At 46.6% G+C, this 15836-nt stretch overlaps 1 protein-coding gene across 5 annotated transcripts in view; it reads right to left on the reverse strand.

Annotated features, from left to right (window-relative positions):
• Positions 1–15836, reverse strand: part of LOC146194683 (arylsulfatase B-like) — a 91221-nt gene that overhangs the window by 12931 nt on the left and 62454 nt on the right. For all 5 annotated transcript variants that reach the window (XM_084597499.1, XM_084597502.1, XM_084597501.1 and 2 more), the window contains 2 exons: positions 12629–12922; positions 1754–2187 (listed from right to left, as the gene is read on the reverse strand). In XM_084597499.1, coding sequence (XP_084453625.1) covers positions 1754–2187; positions 12629–12922 — 728 coding nt within the window. The remainder of the gene's footprint in view (positions 1–1753; positions 2188–12628; positions 12923–15836) is intronic.

The following is a 15836-nucleotide window of genomic DNA, read 5'->3' on the forward strand; positions in this document are numbered from 1 at the left end:
AAATTAATAAATAGAACGATAGTATAATTATCTAATCTTATACAATATAGGAAGAAAAATGAGCATGATAGCCACTGGTACCACCCGTTTCAAAGGGGACGCTCCTATATTCCATCCATCCATCCATCCACTCCAAGTCGTCGCTAGGCCTAAATTGCTCTGCATCGAAGGCACATAGCACGGCACTTTGGAACAGCTCAGCGCTAGAGCAAGCGGTCTCCCATATACCTGCGTTACTGTAAATCATATTGACTCTTAAAAAAAAGAGAAATGCGTTATTTAGGCGACGACGTAGTAACGAAACCAGCGGGCAAGGAGACGATGAGCCGCTGCCGGCGGCAGGTGGCTGAGAACGGAAACTTATTTGTTTTGCAGTTATCACTCCTATCAACAACACGACAGTCGTAATGGATCTTCAAGGAAGATTTAGTTTGGCAGTCGACTTAATTTTGAAATTTTAGCCCGCTCTTCTGACTCTGGCGCAAAGCATCCACCGTATCGTTGGCGCGGGTTTTGCGGGATGCTCGGCCGGCAATGCGTGCGGTGTTTACGACGTGCACGAAGTACAATAGGTGTTACATTCGAGAATCCGTCGTTTTCATGAAACTTTAATAGTTTATTTACATAGAGATGTACTAGAAAGCGATGAGCACAAAAAAAAACACATCACAGCCGCACTCTGTCGTTTCATGCTTCCTGCATACGCTTTCGGCAAACAGTTTCAAATTTCATTGAATCTTTTTGCAGTTCACAAATATTTTTACTGCTCCAACGACGTTGCTACCACACCCTGCACTAAAGAAGGAATTTTAGCCCTTAAACAGCAAAGTACTAAGGAGCAAGGCCGTTCTGCCATGCTAAAGCGTGCGGATGCACAGCCCAATAGGGACTGGCAACAGTGGGGCGGCACAGTGAATGGGGTTAGAGAGTATTTTCGTCCTTTCCTACTTTCTTTCGGTAAAATACCCTATAATAGGCAGGGCGCGGGGTGAATAGTCAGAGTTTCTTTGCGACGCTAGCCCCTATCAACAACTGCCTTGAGCCATGGTAAAGTGAAACTTCAATACGATTGAAGCTTTGGTGAGTAAAGCGGATTATATATAGCCTGCACCATTTCTCTGCGGGCATAAGATACCACTACTCAACGACACTTACCTCATGGCATTTCATTAGACTACTCTAGCGATAAGGAGTACAATGCCTTGGCTCTTTATATTCCAAATGCTAGGATCGCCGGACGTGCATTATGGCTACGTGGTAGAAAGACTCCGACCCACACCTCTCAGTGTATGTTGCGGCGCATTCTAAGGACCGGAAGATTTGAGGTGTTTGCCTCACCGGAATTTAGCAGCGAATTCCAAATGCTTGAAATCTGAGACAGCTTTCAGCGCATAGACACAAAATCGTAATCGAATTCACGAGTTTTGAGCCTGTGTCAAGCGTCTCACGGATGTGTTTGGTGAAAAGCATACGACGTGTACGAAACTTTATCTCAACACTTTAAGGTCGGCGATTTAAGAAAGCCAGCGGAGCATTCTCTTTTGCTCAATTATTGCAGCGTCAGCAAGATAAAAAAGAAAGAAACTTTTTCTTTGTCCAGAATAGTTTCCTTCTCCGCGGATGATGCTTATGGTATGCAGCCCACTTTATAGTACTAAGCACCCATATAATTTCTTCAGCTCCGTTAACTTATAGCTCAGTTTAATAAAGTGTTACCTGTAAGTCAGGACCACAGGTTCGCATGAGTACTTACGTCAGGAAGGGTGGTGGCTAAATTCTCCCGCTCACATGGGTCAGCTTCGATGTCGAAAAGATAGAGCGACTGGTTCAAGGTTAATGTCGTCTGTGTCGATCCACACTGCAGCGTAGATTTGCGCCTCCAGTCCCTTGGAAACCTCAAGTCGTCCTTTCTGTACAGACGCTTAAGCACATTGGCGACCACCGACTTCCCGACAAGTTCGTCCAGGGCTTCGTACGGCACACTGCCACTTGGAGGGATGTAGTGGTCGTTGTAGAAGCCGCTGCTGTCTATAACGAGTTTGTAATTCGAGTAGCGCACGGCGCGGGCGAATGTTATTTTGTGATCGAGGTCGTAGAGAAACTCCTGGCGCGGCGATATCACACCCTGGGACAAGTGTGGCCACATATCCAGTCCGTCCAATTTCCCTAAATCCGCTGCGTCACCTCCTGAAATAAATATTGAGAATAATTTATGCTGAATAAATAGATTAAAATAAAAAAAATGTCATAAGTTGCTCATTCTCAGTGGACACATCAACACACCACGAGAGAAAGGATGTGAAAGCATTTAAGAAAAAAAAAAAAGGAGAGACGCTATAACCGGGACCTGCTCCTTAATTTCGCTCTGTTAGTTTCTGTAGCTGCACTAATATTGCACGAAACACGGTTCGGGTTTGCGCTTGGCTTTCATTTGAGAACTGTTCTTGAACAATTGCTTAAACGATTCAGTGTCCGCTAAACAAGACCTCCCACAAGAAGAGAGACTAAAAAAAATACATGCTCATAGTACAGGCTGCAAACGAAGAGCCTGTCACTCTTGTATTTCAGACAATGCAAGACAGACGTGCTTTCTAAAAACAAATGCAGTGGAATCCCGGTGCAGTGAATGCAGATGGCACCGGTAGTGAGCATTTCAATTGAATGAACTGGTTCTACAGTTTAGTGTTCGTTTTTTATTTGTGTGATGGTAGCAAAAACATGCTTTATTTGGCTACTCCCACTATTCAGCGCGGCTCCCTCAACTATACGCATTATAAGAAAGACACACGTAAGGCAGGGGTGGCGTTGAGGTAGAACATCCACCTTGCATGCAAGGAGATCGTGGTTCGAATCCCGGTGATTAAAAAAAGTAAAGGTTTGAATACCGGGATTAAAAAAGTATTACCCGTGTCGATGGATTTGCGTAAACAGGCTTTGAGTGCGACATAATACCAGTGAACACCACCTGCCTCACGCTCCATCACAACAGGAATTCATCACCCTGGGGCAGTAATAGGCCACAACCTCCCATGATTAGTCCTACAAAACCCCCGGAAGAGCAGCTGCGGAGCAACTGGCCACGGCGGCGGTCAGACTAGTGACGCAGTGGGGGTGGTAGAACTTCTGGCTGCGCTGGACAGGCCGCCATTGGAAACTGATCCAGGCAACGTTTAATGCTAGAACCCTTGCTAGTGAGGCTAGTTTAGCAGTGCTGTTAGAGGAAATACAGGTTATAAAGTGGGATGTGATAGAGCTAAGTGAGGTTAGGAGGCCAAATGAGGCATATTGTCACGTGCTTCGGGGCGTCAGGAAAGGAAGAAGAGGCTAGAGAGAAGACGAAGAAACGGAAGACACAGTGGTGTGTGCTGGTGCTCCTTGCGTGACTCGCAGCGCTTTAGACCACCAATAAACACCCCCCTTACGTACTGAGTACGTAACAGTTGTGGTGGAGTTTGCGGTGTAGATCAACACGGATCCCCGTTGTCTTCGACGAAGCCGCCGGCTCGCTGGTTTGCCACCCCTACCATCTAACATGGCTCAAGACGGCGACGCTGACCGAACAACACCTGCGGTGAGCAACTGGCAGCACTACCGCGAGCCGCGCACATTTGGTGGAAAACCTGACGAGGATGTCGACGAGTGGCTAACCAACTACGAGCGGGTGAGCCGGTACAATCGTTGGGACGCGACCGTTAAACTAGCGAACGTAGTGTTCTTCTTGGAAGGCACTGCCCTAGTTTGGTTTGATAATCATGAAGACTCGCTTACCAGCTGGGATTGTGTCACAGAAGAGATAAAGGACTGTTTTGGCGACGGATCCGCGAAGAAGAAACGCGCAGAACAAACGATGATGCAGCGGGCCCAGGTACCTGGCGAGACATGCACCGCATATATCGAGGATATTGTGAAATTGTGCAAGGTGGTAAACCCTCGGATGTCCGAGGAAGATAAAGTGGGGCACTTGCTTAAAGGCATCGCTGTAGATGTCTATAATTTTCTTATCAGCAAAAACAATTTGAACTCTACAGCTGACTTCATCAGGCACTGCCGCACTTTCGAAACCTTGAAGTTGCGCCGTATCACTCCTAAATTTGGGCGACTGGCCAACGTCACATCTGTTGCGAGCGTTGATGTCAGTGCTCCGGAGTCCATGGCTGATCTGATACGCCGGATTGTGCGGGAAGAATTGTTGCGTGACAAAGACTCTGCGTGCCGGGACGAACACCAGTATGACGGTTGCGCGCTGCAAGCAGAACCCGCGACCCCATCAACTTCCTGGATTCCGGCTTTAAATGCATCACGCTTTGGCGGGGGCAGACAACAGAACGATTTAAGCACTTCTCAGCCACGGATGGGCCGAAGAACCACCTACACACGCCAGGTGGTTCGTCAGCAATACCGTCCCGATTACTACCGCCAACCAGAACCAGTTTCCGCCCGCATTTACTCGGTCCGGTGGCGCCAGCAGCCCGTGTGTTATAGCTGTGGCATGATCGGACACATCTCCCGGTATTGCCGTCGGCGGGGCCTACTAACACAAGATCATCGACCGCTGCCCAACGTTTCTAATCATTTCGACACTGAATTTCATCCGACAAAGACTCTAGATACATACCGCACGGCACAGATGTGAAACGGATCGCCTGCTTCGAACCGCAGCTTGACGCCGCCAACCCAAAGACAGCGACAATCTCCGCCCCTAGGCGCCGTTCTTCCCCTTCGGGAAACTAGAAGACGCGGCCGATGGGGGTGAGGTCGCCGGAAAATCAACGTTCCCAATACCTCTGCCTGTGTTTATGTTAAAGAACAAACTCGAAGTATCCATTGACGGCATCCCCACCATGGCACTAATTGACACTGGCGCAACACTCTCTGTTATGAGTTTAGCATTCAAGAATCGATTAGGACGTAAAGTGATGTCTAGCGTGAATCAAGCTGTGGTATTCCGTGGTGTTGGCGGTGAATCATTGGTGCCTTTGGGTGTGTGCTATGCGAAAGTTGTGATTGGTGGCCAAGCGTTCCGAACCGAATTCACAGTGTTGCCTCGTTCCACGCATGAAGTAATTCTAGGTATAGACTTTTTGCAACAGTGTGGTGCAACGTTAGACTGCCGTAGTGGACAGATCTCGCTTAATGCTGCGTTGATGCCGGCCCTTGTAGAAACCCCGTCGCTCGATTTAGGAGCGTTTTCTGTGTCTAAAGATACAGTTGTACCTGCGAGGTCCGGAGAATTCATTCAAGTTATTTCATCTACGAATTTGAGCGAGAATTTCGACGCCGTGGTGGAACCTACAACGCTGGCCTGCGCAAAGAAGAGTGTCTTGGTGCCTCGTTGCATAGTTTCAGTCACCAGAGGTCACACCTTGCTGTGGACTGTAAACTATTAAGACGAGCCAGCCGTCTTGCCTCGTGGCATGAGGCTCGCTCATTACGAGGAAGGTGTGTCGAATTACGTGGGGGCACTAAGTAACCATGCTCGCGCAGAGAAAGCATCTCATTTTGCAGAGTCTCGAATCCAGGCAATGATAACACAGCGTTGGGAGTACAGGAGCGCCGAATTTTGACAGACCTGCTCTCCAAGCATGTTTCGGTTTTCGACTTCGCCAGAGATCATCAGCCACCGATTCCAAATTCTCGCATCCATCATTCGATTGATACTGGAATTTCTCGCCCGATCAGACAGAAGCCCTATCGTGTGTCTCCGGCCGAACGTCAGCTTATTGACGATCAAGTTCATGACATGCTCCAACGTGGCGTTATCCAGGAATCTTCAAGTCCTTGGGCGGCTCCAGTTATTCTCGTTAAAAAGAAAGACAACACATGGCGTTTCTGTGTGGACTATCGTCGCCCTAACGCCGTCACCAAAAAAGATGTATATCCACTTCCACGTATTGACGATGCAATCGACTGTCTTCATTCGGCGTCATACTTCTCCTCGGTAGACTTGAGATCGGGCTACTGGCAGATACCGATGAACCCAAGTGACAAAGAAAAGACGGCATTTGTGACCCCCAATGGTCTCTATGAGTTCAACGTAATGCCCTTTGGATTGTGCAATGCGCCTGCCACGTTCGAACGATTCATGGACACCATTCTGCGCGGACTCAAGTGGAAAATTTGTTTGTGCTATTTGGACGACGTTGTGATCTTCGGCAAGACCTTTCAGGAACACAATAGCCGCCTCGTCATCGTTCTCGATTGCATTGAGAGAGCAGGCCTCGTCCTCAACTCTAAGAAGTGCCACTTTGGCGAACGCCAAACAATTGTTCTTGGTTACTTGGTCGATAAGGATGGTGTTCGGCCGGATCCTCAAAAGATTGCGGCTGTAACCAGCTTTACAGCACCGAAATCAGTGAAGCAGCTTCGGAGCTTTTTAGGACTAGGCTCCTATTTTCGTCGTTTTGTGCCCAGATTCGCTGACATCGCATACCCGCTCACGTGCCTTTTGCACAAAGATGCACCGTTAAATTGGACTACTGACTGCGACTCTGCCTTCCGCCACCTCAAATTCCTTCTGACATCAGTACCTATCCTACGTCACTTCTGTCCTTCTGCCCCCATCGAGGTTCACACCGACGCTAGTGGCGTGGGCGTTGGTGCTGTGCTCATCCAGCGTCATGGCACCGATCAGCAAGTGATAGCCTATGCTAGTCGTTCGTTGAGCAAGGCGGAGCGCAACTACACCGTTACTGAACAAGAGTGCCTCGCAGTGGTTTTTGCGGTGCAAAGATTCCGTTCCTACCTATATGGCAATGTTTTTACCATCGTCACTGACCACCATTCGCTCTGTTGGCTCGTAAATCTTCGTGACCCTTGCGGTCGGCTCGCTCGATGGGCATTGCGGTTGCAAGAGTTTAACTTCACTGTGGCACACAAAAGCGGCCGCCAACATGCTGACGCTGACTGTCTGTCACGCTTGCCGCTTTCATCAACTGGTAGTAACGATGACAACTTTGATGACTACCTGGCGCCTCTCTCGGCAACGTTTCCTGACCCTCAACTGTTCCAGACAGAACAACGCAACGATCAGACTTTGGCACCGCTCTTCTCTGCCGCTCATGATTCAAGAGATGCGCGTTTCTGCGTTTGTGCCGGCTTACTTTACAAGAAGAATTTCAACCCCGGAGGTGCACGTTTTCTCCTCGTCGTGCCGGAAAAGCTCCGCATTCCGGTTCTTGAAATGATGCACGACGATACCACGTCGGGCCACTTGGGTGTCGCCCGGACCCTTCATCGCACACAGGAACGCTTTTACTGGGCGAAAATGCGTCAAGTCATTCAGCGCTATGTAGCCAGTTGTGTCAAGTGCCAGCAGTACAAGCTCCCTACTTCCCGTCCACCTGGAACGCTGCACCCTTTTGCGCCTCCGACCACACCCTTTGAGCAGGTGGGCATCGACCTCTTGGGTCCTTTTCCGCGATATTCTAACGGTAACCGGTGGATAGTGGTATGTGTTGACCATCTCACTCGATATTCAGAAACAGCCGCAATACCCTCAACCACTGCTTACGAAGTATCCCTATTTCTTCTGCGATTTCTCGTCCTGCGCCATGGCCCTCCTCGAGTTCTGATCAGTGACCGTGGGCGCCAATTTACTGCTGAAGTTATTGAAGAACTCCATCGTCTATCCAACTGCGATTACCGTCATACAACGCCGTATCACCCGCAATCGAACGGACTTGTTGAACGAACCAACCGCACTCTGACCACTATGTTGGCGATGTACGTGGACTCTCACCACAAGAACTGGGATGAAATCCTCCCTTTTATTACATTCGCTTATAACACTGCACAGCATGAGACGACTGGTTACAGTCCGTTTTACCTCCTGTATGCTCGAGTTCCCCGCAGTTGTCTTGATACCATCCTTCCTTTCTCCCTCCACAACGAGCCTTCTATCGCCACTACTTTATGTCGAGCCGAAGAAGCTCGCCGCGTTGCCCGCCTCCGCATCCTAGACTCACAGGAACGGTCGAAGGAGCGTTATGACAACCGACGCCCACATGTCTCTTATGTGCCCGGTGATTTAGTGTTGCTGTGGATGCCGCTGCGCAAAAGTGGTTTAGCCCAAAAGCTGCTGTTTCGTTATAGCGGCCCTTTTGTTGTTTTGGAGCGCCTGAGTGACGTGAACTATGTAATTTCACGCCGCACCGAAAGTGGCCGATGCTCACGCCGGACCAAGGTGGTGCATGTCGCTCGACTAAAAAGGTTCTATCCCCGGCACCTTTCTTAAACTGCTTGTCCTGGGGCTTCGTCTGCGAAAGGGGAAGTGTCACGTGCTTCGGGGCGTCAGGAAAGGAAGAAGAGGCTAGAGAGAAGACGAAGAAACGGAAGACAGTGGTGTGTGCTGGTGCTCCTTGCGTGACGCGCAGCGCTTTAGACTACCAATAAACACCCTCCTTACGTACTGAGTACGTAGCAATATATTATACTTAAGGGCGGGCCTGTCTTGTGTTATCGAAGTTTACCGGATAGACGAGAACTAAGAGCAGGGTTCCTTGTCAAATAAGGTTATAGCTGCCAATACAGAGCAATTCTATAGCATAAGGAGAAGGTGGCAGGCATCGTAATAAAGTTCAATAAGCAGTACAAACTAAAGGTTCGAAAGCGCGGCTTTTTGGGCTTGTTGGTGCGTGAACGTGGCGAGCCAGTAGCGCAGAGCAGGACAGGACACAAGGAGAAAGGCACAACACGAGCACTAACTTCCAACAAATTTTATTTCACGCAGTTCACACATTTATACGCCAAAGACAAGATATCACATGTGCTAACAGTGTCTTAGCCTGAGAAATGAGGGCTCCTTATCACTTAAAAACATAGAAGGAGTGCTACCACACGTCTCTCCCGAAACATGTATCAATTCTGTTTCAATTATTGCTCGCGTCGTCATGTTACTACTCTTTTCAAGCAAGGCGGTTGGCTAAAAAAATGGCTTTGACGTTCTTGATTTGCTTGAAAGAAAGTGGCCCACAGGTGAACTCCCTTTCACGTTCCTTACGTTACGTGCATGATCCATTAATCGCTCCCTGTCTGTCCGATGTAGTGGCCCCCACATAAAAAGGGTATCTTATACACGATACCTTTAGTGCAATTCACTTAAGGCGTCTGATGACGAGTTTACTCGTCATCAGAGCCTTATGCACGACTCATCAGAAGCTTCCACGACTCGTCATCACAAGCCTTATGTGAACTGCATTGATGATGTCGTGTATACGACACATTTATCTTTGGGGGCGACTACATCGGACAGACAGGGAGATGCCTAATTGAGCGATTAAAGAAACAGGCAAGCTACGCCAAGAACGGGAAAGGGAATTCACTCGTTGACCACGTTCTTTCAAGAAAATCGAGAACGTGCAAGCCATTTTTTTGACCAAACTGCTGCGCTTGCAAAAAGTAGTAGCATGACCACGCGAGTAATAACTGAATCAGAATAGAATTATACTTCCGCAGAGACATGGGTTAGCACTCCTTTTATTTTTATGTGATAACGAACTCTCGTTTTCTAGGCAAGGCCACTTTTAGCACATGTGATATGTTGTCTTTGGCGCATAAATGTGCTGTATGTGACAATAAAATTTGTTAGAAGTTAGCGCTCATGTTGTTCGTTTCTTCTTTTGTCCTATCCTGCTCTGCGCTACAAGCTCGCTATGTAAAGTAAAGTTTGTACAGGCCTACGCGCCTACATGTAGTCATGATGCCCAGGCAGTCAAAAGCTTCTACGAACATGTAGAATTGGCAATGGAGATATAAAAGACGCAGTATACTTTACTACTGGGTGACTTCAGTGCCAAGATACGAAAAAAGCAGCCTGTAGAGTGGGTGACTATGGCATTAGCTCTAGGAAAAGCGGAAGGAGGTAATAATTGAGTTTACAGAGCGCAATAACTTGAGAGTCATGAATACCTTCTTCAGGAAACGGAAGAACACGAAGTGGGCTTGGAAAAGCTCTAACGGGGAGACTAAAAATGAAATCGACTTCAGACTGAGTTCTAAACCCGCCATTACGCAGGGTGTAGAGTTAAACGGGAAAGTGCGATGCAGTGGCCACGGAAGGTATGGTCTCCAATTAGTCTAAATCAGAAGTGGGAACGAAACAGACTGGTAAGAAAGAAGTCCATCAACGAATTAGTGGCGAGGGGGAGGGCACACGAGTTCAGCATCTCGCTACAGAATAGACATTTAGCTTTAACCGAGGATGGCGTCCTTTTCGTCTGTAAACAATAAACAATGATGAGTACGCGGTAGACGTCGGCGGTAGGATAGTTACATAGGATACTGGTAAGCTGTCTAAGGAGACGAAAGATTTGATTAAGAAACGCCGGAGTATGAAATCTTCCAACCCAACAGACCAGATCGAATTGGCCGAGATATCAAAGCTAATCAATAAGCGCAAGGTGGCCGATATAAGGAAGTATAACATGGAGAAACTTGAGCATGCTGTAAAGAACGGGGGACGCCTTAAAGCGGTAAAGAAGAAATTGGGCATAGGCAAAAACCAGATGTATGCGATAAGGAACAAGGCGGGCAACGTCATCACGAATAAGGATAAGATAGTCAAAGTAGCCGAGGAGTTCTATACAGATCTCTACAGTAGCCAAAGTAGTCAGGACAGTAATGAGATTAGCGGTAGGTAAAAACAATCAGACGTTCCACGAGTTACGAAGGACGAGGTCAACAAAGCATTAGAAACTATGAAAAAGGGGAAATCAGCTGGAGAGGATCAGATAACTACAATAACTAGCTTGATTAGAGGAAGTATTCAGAGACTTGGAATGAGAGCAGTTAGGGATAACTGTGGACGGAGAACACATCAGTAATCTGCGATTCGCTGATGAGATTGCCTTGCTAGGTAAAGCAGGGGATGAACTGCAAAGGATGATTCATTTACTAAGCAGGAAAGGTAGAAGGTAGGCTCAAATATCGATATGCAGAAGACTAAGGTAATTTTCAACAGCAGTGTACGTTAGGTAGCGAAGCACTGGAAGTAGTAGGTGATTGTGTTTACTTAGGACAGCTAATAAACGCAGATTCGGACCCTGAAAAAGAAATAATAAGAAGATTAGGATTGGGATGGCGCGCATTCGGCAAGTACTCGCAGATGATGACCAGCACCTTACCGGTATAGCTCAAGGGGAAAGTATTGAACAGTTGCATGTTACCAGTACTCACCTATGAGGCTGAAACATGGATGCTAACAAAGAGGGTTCTACTTAAGTTGAGGACAACGCACAGGGCTATGGAACTAAAAATTGTAGGATAACGTTAAGAGATAGGAAGCGTGTAGAGTGGGTTGATAAATAACTCAAGTTACTGACATTCTAGTGGAAATCAAGAAGAACAGATGGTAATGTGCGGGAGATGTGGGGCGAAGAGAGGATAACCGATGGTCGCTTAGTCTGACGAACTGATTTCTAATCGAACGAAAGTTTACCACGGGGCGAAAGAAATTTAGGTCCTCGGATGAGGTTAAGACGGATGAGGGGCCAAGTGGGAGTAGCTAGCACAGGACCTGGTTACTTGTAGGAATATGGGAGCGGCCTTCGCCCTGCAGTGGGTATAATCTGGCTGATGATAATGAAGAACGAGTGCTTGTTATTTGTTGAAGTGGATATATAAATACAGCCCGATATTTACATTTATGCTTAAAAAGGCCATACATTTAAGCACAGCTTTTCGGTATTGTCAGTCGCACTCTGAGGGCGGCATCAAATATTCATTCGGCTGAAGATATAAAAAACTATCTGCGAGAACAATGTTTCATAGGTAAACAGGGATAACTGATGTAAGCAAGATGTGCTAGTATTATTCTATCGCTCACCGTTTTTAACTTAAGCAATATTTGATGTTGGGCGAGTTGGTTTGTTTTCATGCTTGATGGAATTAGCGCTCAAGAAACGAAGCACAAGAACAAGAACAGATCGCAGAGCCAGGGAACAGACAGGTTTATTACGAGGTGCCCAACTGCCAGCCTAAAATGAGCAACCACGGATACATGGATCAGCGCAAGGTTAAATACCTTCGTGAACTGCCGGCGCCTGCACATCCAAGCGCGGTTTAGCTCGACACGCCACAAGCTCGCGAGAGGGGATGACGATACAATAGGCGACAGGACAAAACGCTTAACTAACAACTTTCATTTCGAGAACAAGGCTAATGAATTTTTGTAGTAAGGCTTCAATAGCAAGGCCTTGTAGCAAGACTCAAATTATAATAAAAAAATATGCGAATCAAGATAGAAAAATACGAACAGGTGCCGTGTGTGGTGCTGACAAGTACAGCAGGGGAGTTGGATGAAATATTTGAAAAAAAAAAAAATGGTTGGGGATACGTATTTATGACGCCACTGAGATCTCTGAAATCATTTTATTAACAGTAGCTTTGACAGGCAAGCAAATATTAAAATAGTCGTGGCAACCAAGTTCATCTATAGTTGCCCTTTCGTGCTCACTAATTAAGGAAAAGCTTTCCTGAAGGTACTAGTACAAATGAAGAAATTGGTTTCGATCATCTGATTACTGTAAATGGATTCTAACCGCTTCACAGAGATAACCCAAATGAAAAAACACGTAACTGTCACTTTCGTAGCAGTGAACACGATTCAGCGGACGAGAAACGGTGTACTTACCTGCAGCCGTGTAGAGGGTGGGTAGCCAATCCGCGATGTGGATGAGGCCGTTCGACACTGTGCGATTGCGTGCGAGCAAGGGGCTCCAGATGAACGCGGCCGCCCGGGTTCCGCCTTCCCAGAGTGTGTTCTTTGCACCACGCATTGGCCAGTTGAAACTCCGGGTACCATGTGATCCCCAAGGCATGCCGCCGTTGTCGCTACTGAAGACGACTACTGAGTTCTCCAGCATGCCACTCTCCTCGAGCGACTGAAATATTTTGCCCACAGACTGGTCCATTGCATCCACCATGCCTGCGAGAGGTAGGCACATTAGAGAGCCCGACACAAAGACTTCGGAGGTTTTGCTTTGTTTGTGCAGAATTTATAAAAATATAAAGAAGCCATCTGTGCAAATAACTTCTAGAAAATATGTTGCTCTTTGTGGTTAAGCTACCTGCTTCTGCTTCACTTTCTCTCTGCTTACTTGCGCTCTGCAGCGTACGTCTTCTTTAGTCATGTTGGAAAGTAAATTTGTTTCAAACTTAAATTCTTTGGTTTGCATTTTGTTGAAAATCTGTTGTTGCAACTATAATGAGCTACACACACTGACTAAGCAATCTAAGCGCCCAAGTCAACAGTGTGCCTCTGCTTATGCCCCCTTCTCCGATCTATATTTGAAATATCTGTAAAATGCGTGTTACACAATATGTTCAGGCCATTTATCATGAGATGTGTATCAATAATTATTGATTAAGTTCTGTCTCCAGAATACCAGCGCAGTTATTCCACGCCGTGTGGTTCCATGGAGAAACGTACGCGATTAGCATAAGCTCGCTCATTACGTTTTATATTCGCGAATACCTCAATATCCTTGTCGTAAGAAGGAACTCTGTCAAAGGGCTTTAAGTATGAAAATGCAACACGCCCCCTAAAACAAAAAAAAAGTGTATAGAAGAAGGTCACACTGCGCCGAAGCAAACGAGGGTGAAGGTTTTTCGGTTCTTCGCCAATCAGCTGTCGTGGGCACTTGAAGCTCGAGCTGTGATTGTCGAATCCAGTCTCGTTCTTCGCAAGCCGATCGTTTTGTGCCAGGGTCGTCGTCTCCAGTCCTCCGGAATTCCAATAAACCCCTCTTAACCTGGTGCCGGGTACGACTCGTACGCGATCCCCACGGAGCTCCGCAGCCGTAAGATCCCCATGGCGAAAGACGAGATAGGCAACAGCCAGCAGCACCCCCCCCCCCCCCCCCCGTGTCGTCATCTTTACAGCATCTTTATTCTATTCCTCAAATGTCTGCAAATTACGTTCTAACAATTGGCGATTTTTGTACTGCATTTTATCTTTGCAAGCTCGACGCGATGCTTTCTCATGTATCAATGTATATTGATACAAGAACTTGGTTGCAATGTACATATTTCTAGTCCCAAGTTTTTGCTACTAAATTGAGGACTTTTTTTCCAGCCTTGTTCGGAGACCAGGTGTTCAGCACACTCAACTTGACCAACGCGTACAATGAGCTTCCCATTTACGAGGAAGCCAGATAGTTAGCTGTGCTGAACACCCACCAAGACCCGTACTGCTACAACTGATCAGTCTTAGGCACTACATCAGCCTCCGCTCTGTTTCGAGATCGCATTAAAGCTATTCTTCCTGTCCTGCCGTGCGTGAAGATATACATGTACGACAGCGCAGTCGCGTTAAAAGAGCACGATATTTCACTTCTACGAACGTTCCAGCGACTATACGAGACAATGGTCTGAAGCTGAATCAGGCATGTTCCGATTCCGCTAAAAGCATTAAGTGCCATTGTTTAAGCATGAAAGCGATGCAACACGAACTTCAGCCGCTTTAAGACTAATTGAAAGCAGCGCAGGCGCTCACATCATACTATTTGCTTTTTTGCTGTTCTAATTGTCACTGCTTTGCATCTTCGTATTCCTAGCGACGATGTCCATGTATTGCAAGCACATCGTTGTGGAAGCATTGCTCTCTTTTCAGATTCACTTCTTGCGCCCGTTTTTTGTAAATTTCTTTAAAGCAAATTACGCATATTTTTCTCCTATCTGTGATGACCTCTGTCTTTTTGTTGTAGAGTACTCCCATGTGTAATTTTCATTGATTTCTTTAGCATAGTGGCTTTCGTTGAAGTTGTTGGCAATGCCGCAGGTGAGCTCAGTTATGCACACGAGCAATTAGAATTTTATGCCATCTGAATGAAAACATGCCCATTATGTGAACAAATTATTATTATTTGTACTGGTTTATTTTCCTGCAGCATAAGCTGTAGGGCATCCACTCCACCGAGAACCATCGTCCTCACTAAGCCTGATCTTCCGACCTTAAAAGTAATTAAAGCTGTCCGTGAGCAAGAGCTGACATATTGGCCTCGCTGTCCACTTACTAAAACTCTCAAATCATCGCGCTGTACAGTACAAGCCTACTATGCCTACTCACTTCAGCACCATTACAAATATCACTGTCTCAAGAGGAACACACATACGCCGAGATAGGGCACCCAACGAGGCACCTCGTCCTTCGCAGCATGCAGACGCCCCACACCCAAGCGTACTGTTCACCATGATGATGTCGATCGATGGTACAGCTCTTTCAAAAACTGAATAGTCTCATTAACACAAGGCAATCGAAGGAGAAAATACACTTTTCCCTCGACTGGCAAAAATCTAACATCGCAAAGTGTTAATTTTGTTATAATTTTAAACGTTCGTTGCAATATATACCAGAGCAACAATGCGGCACGACAGTGAATAAAATGGCAATCAGCGGTCTCTGGCGGAAATACATCATCAATGGCATAAAAATCTCCTCAGTGTGAAGCGACGCTTTGATGAGAAACTTCAATGTATATAACAAAGAAAACATTTTCGTACAATACGGGATGCAAATTCGCCGCATATGTCCTAAAACTAATATTAAAAATCTTCCTTATAACGGCTACCGATACAGCGGTACAGAAAACAAATTCTAGGTAATAAAGTGAGTAGTTTGACTTCGGGAGAGTTTCTAAAGCTAATGTAATGAAAGGCGCATGATCGAAGGTTTCAACCACTTCCCTATAGAATACCATTAGAGACCTGTCAAGAACTACTCCAACGAAACCGAATAGCTAAAGTAAATGAGCAGGTGTGCGCTAATGACCGAAGCTACCAAGTTTTGCTGTTTTGGAAAAGGAAAAACTATAAACATGTTAATGCAAAAAAAGTGAACA

Source organism: Amblyomma maculatum, chromosome 3, assembly GCF_055883805.1.
Source record: "Amblyomma maculatum isolate TAMU_Amacu chromosome 3, ASM5588380v1, whole genome shotgun sequence".
NCBI lineage: Eukaryota > Metazoa > Arthropoda > Arachnida > Ixodida > Ixodidae > Amblyomma > Amblyomma maculatum.